At 27.2% G+C, this 13,474-nt stretch overlaps 1 protein-coding gene across 1 annotated transcript; it reads right to left on the reverse strand.

Moving 5' to 3' along the window:
* Positions 1 to 1,723: 1,723 nt before the first annotated feature.
* On the reverse strand, positions 1,724 to 6,967 carry LOC119663195 (uncharacterized protein K02A2.6-like). The gene is made up of 3 exons (XM_038072849.1): positions 6,891 to 6,967; positions 2,707 to 4,235; positions 1,724 to 2,619 (listed from the first exon to the last, which is right to left on the reverse strand). Exons 1-3 carry the CDS (start codon positions 6,965 to 6,967, stop codon positions 1,724 to 1,726), a joined length of 2,502 nt encoding a protein of 833 aa, XP_037928777.1.
* Between the last annotated feature and the right edge of the window lie 6,507 nt (positions 6,968 to 13,474).

Here is a 13,474-nt window from a genome sequence, read left to right on the forward strand (position 1 = left end):
AATAATAATATAATAATAATAATAATATAATAATAATAATAATATAATAATAATAATATAATAATAATAATAATATAATAATAATAATAATATAATAATAATATAATAATAATATTAATAATATAATAATAATATTAATAATATAATAATAATAATATAATAATAATAATATAATAATAATGATAATAATAATAGTAATAATAATAATAATAATAATAATATAGTAATATAATAATATAATAATAATGATAATAATAATAGTAATAATAATAATATAATGATAATAATATAATAATAATAATAAAAGTAATAATATAATAATAATAATAATAAAATAATAATAATAATAATAATGATAATAATAATAATATAATGATAATATAATAATAATAATAATAATAATAATAATAATAATAATAATAATAATAATAATAATAATAATAATAATTATAATAATTGTTATGTACCGATTCATGGTATGTTAAAGACTAACTTTATTTTAAATTTCAATTCTTAAGACTAAGGTACAATTCTATAAAAGCACAAGAGAGCGAAAGCTTCTGTATAAACTTAACACGCTCCCCCTACGTTTGTTTTTTTTTTTTTTACTTACATTTAATAAATGTTATAATATATATACATTCTTTAATTTTACTTATTACTTATACATAAATATAATATATAAATTTTCATTGATTTTACTTAATGCTTATACATAAATATAATATATAAATTTTCATTGATTTTATTTAATGCTTATACATTAATATAATATATAAATTTTTATTTTTAAACTTTCCAATTATGTTACAATTAGTAAATATACATTTATTTTACTTTCTTCTTATTTTCAATTTTTATTCTTTTGTTTAGATTTAGATCTAGTTTCCCTCATACATATATCTTGACTACTATTTATTTTTTTATTTTTGTTTACATTTTCATCAGATACTACATTTTCATCAATTACATTTTCATCAGATACTACATTTTCATTAATTACATTTTCATCAGATACTACATTTTCATTAATTACATTTTCATCAGATACTACATTTTCATTATTACCAATATTCAATTCATTTTTAGATTTGTTATTTAATTCTTTGATATTTTGAAAATTACAATCAGTTTTAACATTTTGTATATCTACACTATAATCCTTGTTACTTAAACCTAATGCTTGTATTTCTTTATCATATTGTGAAGGCTCAACGTTTGTACTCAGAGTGTCTATATTTGAACATAATGGATTATAACTCCAAACATCTTGAACATCTACTGAACTGTTGTGTGCGACCAGACTTTCTCCTGGCCCTGATTTTATTTGATCCAGATGTCTCTTAATGACTCTGTTGTTAGACATAATGCAACAATATAAACGTGGGCCCAGTTTGTCTTTGATTATTGCAGGAATCCACGATTTTTTATTTACGTTCGAATAGTCACGTACATATACATTTTGACCTATCTCAAATTGTTCATTTCTCTTCCCTCTATAATTTGAAACACTCTTTCTTTGTTTTTGAATAATTCTATCCCTAACAAGAGGAGGTTTTATAAGATCAAATCTGGTTCTTATTGATCTTCCCAGGAAAATTTGTGCCGGGGATTCATCTGTTGTACAATGCTTAGTATTACGATAATCCATTAAAAATCGATTTAAAGCTATTTCAAAGTTTTCGTTATTTTTACCATTTAAAGTGGCATAGAGAGATTTTTTTCAACTTTTAATAAAATTTTCTGCTTGGCCATTAGTTGATGGATGACCAGGAGCAGTCAAAATGTGATTAATTTTGTTGTTATTAACAAAATTTTTAAACTCTTCGGAGACAAATTGTCTGCCATTATCACTAACTAAAGTTTCAGCAATACCAAAACGTGAAAAAGTTTCTCTTAACTTAGTGATTACAAAACTAGATGTGATATCTTTTGTTTTGAAAACTTCGACCCATTTTGAAAAAGAGTCAATTATGACAAAAAGATGATAGTTCTTAATTGGACCCGCAAAGTCAATATGAATTCTTTGCCAGACAGTATTCGTTACCTTCCATGGAATTAGTTTACTTTTCTCCGGACTTGGCAATAGTTTTTGGCAAGGAAGACATGATTTAATTAAATTTTCTATGTCCCTATCAAGTTTTGGCCACCATACAAAGGATCTTGCTAGTGATTTGGTCTTGACTATGCCTAAGTGAGATTCATGTAGTGATTGTAAAATGGATGTCCTAAGCTTCAATGGAATTATAACTCTATACCCCCAGAGTAAGCACTCTTGGTCTACTGTTAATTCTGTATCTTTGCTTGTAAAAGCCGTAAATTTTTCATCTTTTAAAGTTTTGACTGTTCCTTTTCTTACAGCATCACATACTTTAGAGAGTATTGGATCGCGTCTTGTTTCGCGAGCTATATCCTTAAAGTCAATGCTTAATATATTTTCACTTTGAATATAATTAATGAATGAGCTTCCCTCATCCTGATCGCGATGTATTGCTTGAGGTATGCGTGATAAATTATCCGCATCATTAGTGTGTCCCTTGACATACTCAATTTTATAATTAAAACCAGATAGTATGAATGCCCATCTTTGCATGCGTGCAGCTGCCATAATTGGTAAACCTTTATTTTCACCAAAAATTGATATTAAAGGTTTGTGATCAGTTTTTAAAATAAAATTGTTTCCAATCAAATATTGTTTGAGTTTACTTACACAAAATATTATGGCTAATGCTTCTTTTTCTAGTGTGCTATAATTTTGTTCAGCTTTAGATAAAGCTCTAGTCACGAATGCAATTGGTTTTATTTCATCTTCAGAAAACTTATGCGATAATATGCCAGCTACAGCTTTATTAGAAGCATCTGTTGTAAGGACAATTGGCAATTTAGGATTAAAGTGTACTAACACTTTATCCGAAGTTATATCCTTTTTTATCATTTCATACGTTTTATCACATTGTTCAGACCAAACAAATTCTACATTTTTTTTTAGTAAATGATACCAAGGAATCATTTTATCAGCAAATTTGTCAATAAATTTCGAATAATAATTTACCATACTGATTAGTGCTCTTAACTCAGACACATTTTTGGGAATTGGTGCTTTCAAAATAGATTCCGTTCTTTCTTTATTTTTAGTAAGTCCATATTTGTCAATCGTGAAACCCAGGTACGAAATTTTAGTTTTAAAAAATTCACATTTGGACAAATTTAACTTAAGACCAGCAGTTTGTAATTTACAGAGAACTGTTTTAAGGTTATGAATATGTTCTGAAGTGTTTCTCCCAGAAACAGTGATATCGTCTTGATATACAACTACAAAGGGAATATTACACAAAAGATTTTCCATGGTCTTTTGAAAAATAGCTGCTGCTGTTTTAATACCAAAAGGTGAACGTTTCATTTTTAGAGTACCAATATGTGTTGACCACGTACATAAGAGCTGAGATTTATCATCAAGTACAAGTTGATTGTACGCATTTAACAAATCAAGTTTCGAAAACAGTTCACCCCCTTGAAGTGATGCAAAAATTTCATCAATGCGGGGTAACGGGTATTTAAAATCTGATAGATGTTTATTGATCGTGACTTTATAATCGCCACATATTCTAATATCACCATTCGGTTTTAAGATGGGAACTAAAGGTGTACCCCATTCTGCATTATTTATTGGTTCTAAAATATCTTCAGCAATTAACTCTCTTAAATTACTTTCAATTTTACTTTTCCATGCTAATGGGACTGGTCGTGGTTTAAAAAAAACTGGTTTGAAATCTTTTTCCATTGGTAAAGAAATTCTGGCTAGTTTATATGTACCTATATCACCATCAAAAATCTCAATAAATTCATTTTTAATTTGTTCAATAAAAATAGCATATTGACTAGAATAATTAATAGAATTTACTTGAATAAGTTCAAACCCAAAGGCTCTTAAAAAATTTCTGCCTAACAAAGGAGAACTATTATTGTTAGTAACTACTAACTTAATTTTCTTATTTATACCATTATACTCAATATTTTCGAAATATTCACCTAGTACTTTAATATGATTACCATTGTAATCAACATACGGATCAATACAATTTTTAAGACTTACTGTTTTGCTGCACCTGTTTAATATATATTTAGGTATTAAACTACATGGAGCACCTGAGTCGCAGACAACATCCATCGAAATTCCATTAAAATTAATCGTCACCGAGTACAATTCTGTTGAATCCTCACCTTTATGATTAATGCTGTAAATACAAAACCTATTATCAATATGATCTTTAACTTTTATACTAGATACTTTATTTACAACTTTAGTGTTTTTTTTACAAATCGAAGATAGATGTCCAATTCTTAAACACTGATGACATTTACATGACTTATAATAGCATTCATTCGAAACATGGTTTCGCCAACCACAATGTGCACACGGTTGAAAAGTTTTAGTTGATTTATTGTTTTGCACTTTGTTAGGAATATTCTTGTTAGGGATATTTTTGTAACTCCCATTTTTGTAACTCCCATTTGTTTTGTTGTACTTAGGTTTTACATCATTATTATTATTTATGTAATTAACATTTTCTCCATAACTTTTTTGCTCACTGAGCCTAAGCTCTATAATAAGTGCTTTTCTGAGTGCCTGTTCAATTGCGAGATTCTCATCTTCCTCACATAGTCTTTCAAAAATTTTGTTTTTTATGCCCATGATGAACCGATCCAGAATAAAAGCTGATAAGTTCTCTCCAAACTTACATGTTAACGCTAACTTTAATTATTGGCAAAATAAATTTCCAATCTCTCATTCCATAAAGTCCATTGCTCTTTTTGAGGCGAAAATTCAGCAATACAGTTTTGCTGGAATATATTTGGCGCGCTAGCGGTTACTGCTAGTTCCGTTGGCTGCAACATCTTTTATTTATTTTAAATATGTTAAAATGAAGTATATAGTTTTTATATATATATGTTTTTATATATTTTAATAAATATATATATATTATTATTATAATAAATTTTTTTTTTTTTTTGTTTTTTGTTACTTGCTTTTTTCACTTTTACTGTTGGGCGTCTTTATTGAATTTTGCACGTTCTTAATTTATTTTATTTATGTATTAACATAATAATTTATATTTACTGAATTTATTTAAAAAAAATGTTAATAATTTGTACACTTTTTTTTTTTGTTTTTTTAAAATTTTATGCAAAAATGAATTTTGCACGTTTTTTAATTGATTTTTGTTTATGTATTAACATAACAATTTATATTTACTGAATTTATTTAAAAAAAAAAATGTTGATAATTTGTACACTTTTTTTTTTGTTTTTTTTTTTAAAAAAAAAATTTATGCAAAAATGAATTTTGCACGTTTTTTAATTGATTTTTGTTTATGTATTAACATAACAATTTATATTTACTAAATTATTTTAAAAAGTGTTAATAATTTGTCCATTTATTTTTTTTTATACTTGCTCCAACATTTTCAATTTTAATTCCTCTTTTTATTCATTTTACTTTTTTTTTTTATTAATTTATTTATTCATTTGTTCCTCGTCGCCAATTATGTTGTGTACCGATTCATGGGATGTTAAAGACTAACTTTATTTTAAATTTCAATTCTTAAGACTAAGTTACAATTCTATAAAAGCACAAGAGAGCGAAAGCTTCTGTATAAACTTAACAATAATAATAATAATAATAATAATAATAATAATAATAATAATAATAATAATATAGATAATAAAATTCTATTTTCCGTCCCTTATTTAATAATAACAAATTTATTATTGCATCCATGCTGCATTGATGTACCTCCAGCTCAAAAAGTACCCGGATTTTGTAAATAAAACACACAAATTTAAATTTTTTTCCAAATTTATTTAATCTCCTTTAAAATATGCTCCTTCTGAAGCGATACACATATGCCAACGCTTAACCCAATCTTCCATACACTTTTCGTAGGCCCGTGCATATATGGCGTTTAGTACCTTCGGCGAATTCTCTTTTACCGTTTCAATCGAGTCAAAAAGCTTAATTTGAGTTTCGGGAACAGGAAAAAGTCATACGGATCACCATATTCGCCAGATCTGGCGATCTGAGCGATGACAAGGTGCCGTGTTTGGTCAAAAAATCGCGTACAACAAGAATTTTCCATAGTAAAAATCGCTAAATGCACTTGAGGTAGTCTCACATTAACAGCTGCTGTAAACAAAGTAATTGACAGATGGCGCTGAAATTTGTACCATATGTCAAGAAAGGGTGTAACAACATAACAAAAAAAAAGGTTCTATTACTTAAGGAGTAGTTAACAAACAACAAAATCCGGATACTTTTTGAGCAGAAGATATATGACTTTTTAATGATATTCATATATTTTTTCACTTTGACTTTATTATCACTTTGTTTTCACTAAACATAGTAATGTTGTCATGTTATATTACTAGTATACCTATAAGCATTTGATGCTAATAATCAAATTTTAAATATTTTTATATATTTATAAATAGTGTTCGTTGGTTGGTTGCAATGGCCGATCAGCAAATGTTCTTTCAAAGCCTATAACTATTTATTATTCACCATTTTAGTATCACATTGCTCGCAGGTAAACTTAAAATAATATCAACACTAAATCCATCCAGTTCAATTTACCAGATCCTTTGTTCTTTTCAACGAAAATTTTTACAAATTGTATAAAAGAACTTACTTTTAAGCATGTTTCCTGAAAACCTGAAAGCCAAAGCTCGGCAGTCACAGACAAAATGTTCAATTCTTTATTTTTTCTGTAAGTTTCTACTACGTCAAGGCGGGATATACAGTCTGCTTTTTCATTCCATTCCTGAAGAATTTCCGCTCTACATTCCTTGAATTCCTTGGATTATAGGATAAAGAATTGAAAGATTTTAATTACCAATTGGGTGTCAATAGTTCTATTTTCATTTTTAGTGTAAATTCAGTATATTCAGTAATAAACGATGCTATAACCATGTTTTGGAAGGATTATTCATTATACGGTTTGATTTGGCAGCACAATTTTAGTAACATATGTCGAAAAAAACTACTATCATAGTTTTATATGTTTATTTTAAAGTATTCGATTTTAAAATATGAGTCGTTTGACAATCACCAACGTTTCAAAATTGTAAAAACTTTCTTTAAAAAAAGTAATTCAATCATAAGCGCCTCGCATGAAACTTTATTCAGCGATGAAGCTCAGATTTTGTTTGTTAATTTTACATTATAGAGTCTAATAAAACTCACTGTGTGATGTGGTATTCGATCTGGAGGTGTGATAAGGCATATAATATTTTTGAATTAGTATTTTTTTAACTTAAAATTCTGGTTTTATCAGGACGGTACCAGAAGTTACACAACACATGATGTTTTGACTTTATTGTACGAGAATTAACCTCAGCACGTAATTTCACGTTTTGATGATATGAATTAGTCATCAAGATCTATTGATTTGTGACCACTTACACTAATCACTTTACACTAATCCTCAAACTCTTGAGGGCTTAAAAACGAGGATCCGACAACTTATAGCTAAGCTATTGCCAGTTTTGTGCCGATAAGTCAACAAATATCAGTTTCAATAAAATTATCAAATAATGGTTGCAAATCTATAATATGTTCCGTGAAGGATATTTGTACGATATTGCATATCCCACCTAATGACAAGGTTAAAATAACATATTGTTTTATAACTGCTTATAACCACAAAATAGAAGCAAATTATATTTTACTAAAGGTTATTTTTTATAAAATGTCAGGATATTATTTTTTGTAGAAATTCCTTAATAACCAAAATAATGCAAGATACTCTCGAAAATTGTGTATAAACAATGTTAGATTCTTTTACTAATTTTCCAATATTCATATATAGCATAGTATATGTAAATTCAATGAAGAATTTATTCTCATCCCATAAATTAATAACATTTTACCAAAATGTAATACTAATAAATTGCAGAATCCCCCCTCATTGCGAAATATATTTATACAAATAATGGAAACCACTGTAAATCTGCTTTGTGTAAACTTTTAAGTATAATATTGTAGAATAAAAATTATTTTGTATAGAAAACTTTTTTATATTTTTGCTCCACGTATGCCAATTCCATCATTCAAAGTTTTCCTAAGAAAATCCAGATGGAAGTTTTCTTTAAGTCTGCAGCGACATGTGAATATGTAGATTGTGAATATGATATGTAGATTGCACAATACTCGTATGTATTACACAAAAAAAACTTAAGCATTATTCACACACAGTTTCACTCTTACAATTTTAAAAAAAAATTTTCACTTTTTTTCGAGTCCTTAAAATTTGTCCTGGTGATAACCACATTCCTAAGAAGGAAAATATTATTTATTGTGCACTTACCTTGCGGTAAGCAGGTGTGGATTGTCTTCTGAAACCAAAATAAAGTTGCAAACACATTTAATTTATTTAATCAAATTAGAATTTCCTTTATAACTTTATATATGTATATATATATGTATACATGTAACATACTCTTACTCAGAAGCCACAAAAGGATTTTAATCCAGTTCTGAAAATGCTTTTCGTATTTAGTGCACAAAGAGCACTGGTAAAGTTCGTGGTTTGCATATCAGAGTCTTCCTGAAATTTAACCATGAAACTGTTACTTAGTAATTCTCATAGGAAGAATAATAAAAATCTTTTCTACAATTTAAGACTTTGGAGTAGTGGAGTATACTTTAGAAATCACAAAAGATATTTTAACTAGCAATTTTAAATAACGATAAATGTTTTAATAAGATTTTTTTATATATTTCTTATCGGGTTAATTCTTATCCTGATGTTGACTCTTAACGAAAGTAGAAATATTAAATATATTAAAAAGTATTAAACCTACATTTAATTTAAAAAAGATGACCTGTGGCCGGATATAAAATATATGACAAACATTATCAAAAAATTTAACCATTGTATGCTACCATATAGTATGAATATGGTAGATGATTCTTATTACGAGTATGAGACGCTTTATCTACAACGAAAATCAATTGCCTGACTCTCTACATTTCAATAGGGCACTTCGAAATCTTGGATAATAATTTCTAAAATTTTAGAACAAGTTCACTGCAAACGATTCCTTTTCAATTAAGAAAAACAGTCAGCATTATTTGTTTTTATTTTCACTCTACGATAAATATTTAACCTATCTTTGCAATGCTGTTCTTTCTAGTCTTTCACAGTTCCTCCTTTACAAAAATCTCTATTCAAAATTTAATAATCTGTGATTTTCAATCTCCCATTTTCTCCCTTATCTTCTACTCCATTGCAAAAATCTCTATTCAAAATTTAATAACCTGTATTTTTTAATATCCTATTTTCTTTTTTACAGATATGCAGCGGTCGTTTCAAATCATTTATTTTTTAATTTTTTTGTGTTTTCTATATTGTAACTAATTTTTGAAAGCTTTGCTCATAGTCTTTAAAATTCTTACGGTCTTCATAAAAGTACAATCAATTATCTTTGAAACGCTGTAAATTTCAAGTTTCTATCTTTTATAGAACTTAAAATATACCCATTTGAAAATGTGTCTACAATGCCAATTCTCAAAACCCCATGGGTCCATATCTCCTAGGAAAAAAATCACAAAATTTTTTCCCGAGATACGGGTCTTCTTATTTTGTGAAATGAGCGCATAAAAAAATTTCAGACAAATTGGAGATCATACCATACACGGTTTTTTCGTACAAATTGGCTCACAACTAATATTGAATCCATTCCCTTTATATAATTGGATTAAACTAAATTGTACATGTAAACCATCAACCACTTCTTGTATTCACTTGATATGTTGCAGTGCTCTTTATACTATCTAAGAAAAATGTTTTCGTGCATCTATAAAACGTCCAAAAGAATGATATCCGGAAGTACTGTAGTCTCAGATGTTATAACTACGCTTCTATTTGTCAAAATGTCATTAAAAATTAATAGTACACCTTAACACGTGATATTGTCATTAGATATTTTAATTTCCAATAACTGTTTTAAGAAAATCCTGTTTTCTTTACAGTGAACCTTGTGAAAATGAATATAACTATGTATATTCTATAAAAAAAATTCTACATGAATACATATTATGATACAAAATATTGTTCATTTTTAAAGCCGTCCTCCACAAAATTTTAATTAAAAATTATAAAAACTTTGGTCACTATACAGTAGCATTCATTATTAGACAGATATCATAATATGATATAAATAAACTGTACTAGTAAGGAAGAAAAACAAAACTTATTTTCTTTAAAAATTACAGATTTCAGATACATATAATATTAATAAAAATAATAGAAGCACCAAAAAGTCATCACAATTACGTGATATAAAATTTATGATCAAATATAAATAAATCCTTCACGATAAAATCATTAAAAATTCTGTTAGTATCCAATATGCACGAAACGGTGTTGTGTTAAAATGTCCTTACAGCTCACCGTAAATGGAACCACATATTAAAGCTTTTTAATAAAGTTAATAGAGTAATTAAAATATTCTGAAATATTAAAAAGGTACTTCGTTTTCAGTGGCCTGTTGGAATAAGTAAAATCAATTGTTTCGTGTGAATTTATGCTTCAGGCATCATCGACATAAAATTTTGCTTCAACACACCTGACACCTCAGCTGCAGTCTCTGTAGACCAAGCAATATTGACTCACTCTTTTTGGAATAAATTGCAAAAAAAAACCTTGAAGCACTTGTGCTCTTAGCAAGAAAGCATTGTGTGTGGCATAGCTGTTGGCACTTGGTACTTATTCATGAGCGCCAACTCTGGTTGATGCTTCATGAGCGCCAACTCTTTCACGCAAATTAACTCCCCTTCCTTTGCTTTGGGTTACATCAAACCATAGAGTTAAAAAGAAATCAGTTTCAAAAAATGGAAACTTAATACTCATATTATATAATTTTTCATATAATATGGGTATTAACTTTAACTGAAATCTTGATATTGGTCATATAAACTAACGTATTTCTCAGATATATATTTTTATATATTAATTTCATATATATTTAACACAATTAAGATGTTAAGTGCGGGATCAATAAAAGCTATATTTTGAATCACAGATTGGTTTCTTTAAATTATGCTTAAGTTTCAAATTCATTCGTATTTATGCTTAATACATTCAATACATCAGATATTATAAACCTTCTTCTGACAGGATCAATAAGCTCATTTGATCTAATCGGCAGTTTCTATGCAGCTGTATCTAAATCTGAACCGATAAATTTTTTATAAATTTTTTATGTATAAATATAAGTTAATTTATTACCAAATTTTTTTTGAATATCCTAATTATAAACGGGCTTTACTTATATCCGATTGTTTAATTTATATTCCAGCTATACAATATAATATACCAATTTCGACCAATTCAAGAAATTATGAAGTTAATTATATGTGAGTTATATATGTGAAAGTTTCAGTGCAATAGATCAAAAACCTAGCCCCTCAGTTTTTGTGCTATAACATTGAAAACAGACAGAAGACGAAACTAAATAAACTTAAGTCATCGATCTGATCAAGAATATATAGATTTGAATTTTTATATATAGGTAATATACCACAATTTTGGTGTAATTTAAATAATTTTTTTACAAAATTTACAAACAATTTCTGAAAACTTGTTTAATAGAGTTTTTTTTCTTGTAGTGTCATTTTTTTTTAAATAGGTTTTAATGATTCAATTGATTAACTACGTTTTTGTGGCAGAGTTTACTACTCACACCAGTATAAATAATCGAATAATACCAGCAACCATAAGTTTATGTGAGTGATCACAAACTAACCAAAAATTTCATTGAAATTAGTATTACGTATCTCAAAATTTCGACCAAATCTTGATACGCCTTGTTTCACAAACAAGTTGATTCAGAGTTTTAATAATGACGATGAAATGTGGTACTTTCGATATATTGCAGAATTTAAGCAGTAAGTTCTGAGTGGAAGGCTCCCAGTCAATAAGGTAAAAATCCGAGAAATGTCGTTGGGTGAAGTCAAAAGTAACGACAAGGTTAAGTTGCTGTTATGATTCCACAGCCTCTATCTACAGAACTAAATCATTAACAGATAATTTTTTTCCCTAATTTTGACGCATTTGTTTTATTCGTATTTTATTAGGCAATAAAATTATATATAAAGATTTCTTAATTCTAAAAAATATATATAAGTTTTGGAACATACAAAACCATTCATATCTAAAAATATCTATTCAATAGAAATTAATTTTAGAACTTTTTATATATATTATATCAATGTAATAAATATTCTATATTAGTTTATATAAGGTTAAAGAATTATTATTTGCTATTTATAGGAAAAAATAACAATATGATAAGATCAAAGTTTCTTATATAGTATAAGTAATGACTGTGCAGAACTATTAAATACTCATTAATCATTTTCGTTTGGTAACACATATAATAATTATTAATAATTTCTATTATTTTCTCGTCAATAACAAATTAAATCAAACTTGCTTTAATTAGAGAAATTATATAAAGCAAAATTTCAACGAATGCATAAACCTTAAACTACAAATTAGCATTTGACCACATTTGCCCCACCATATTTGGAAACTGGGTTGAGTGGTTACACACCACAAAGTGTACACAATTCATCTTACAAATTGAATTAGGTATTTGCTAACCAAGCCAAGTAAAGGACACGAATTTACGGCCAATAAATCCTTAGAACTAAATTAAACAGAAGCGCACATGGGCGTACGTAAACAAATATTGGAACCGGTAAATTATAAGCAAACAATGCCCGAAACCAATGTATTTCTCCATTCTCCAGTCTTTATTTTGATTATTTGACACATATTTGCATACTCAAGTGTTCATTTATGAGGTTAATAAATTCAATTATTTTTGCTTTTTCTGGTAAATATTAAATTAGTTTAGTAAATAATGTCAAGGATTTTTATTTAACATTAATCAAAGTTTTTGAGGAGTATCTTTATATATTATATACATTGTTTTTTTTGGAATATTTATTATTTCAATTTCTATAGTGCGCTTAAATTAAGTAAGAGCCATTAAGTATAATTTTACATATATGGATAATACTTATATCGAAAACATCGCAATATAAATTGTATTTATTATATAAAATAGGTAGGCTTATATGTCTTAAGTCTTCTGAACAAGTTTCAGTGTTTTAGAATTGAAGAAAGTACATTGTGGAGTGGGATTCAAGCCATTCTGTATGCAATTTAGAAGCTCCTTTCTCCTTTTTTCAACTGCTAGGATTTCAAGAATCTTGTGCTCTGTTTTAATATATGAAGTGGGTTTAATCACATCTCTAAACAGAACATATTCATTTTTCATACAATATATAGACTCTGATTCATTTTTATTTTATAATTTAATATTATTTGAAAATCCAATAATACGCAATTGCAAGAAATACAACATTCTGATGCCTCTTTGTACTTGAAATTTTCTTTTATTCAAT

The sequence above is a fragment of the Teleopsis dalmanni genome, unplaced genomic scaffold (genome assembly GCF_002237135.1).
Source record: "Teleopsis dalmanni isolate 2A unplaced genomic scaffold, ASM223713v2 unscaffolded_contig_0203, whole genome shotgun sequence".
NCBI classification, from domain to species: Eukaryota; Metazoa; Arthropoda; class Insecta; order Diptera; family Diopsidae; genus Teleopsis; species Teleopsis dalmanni.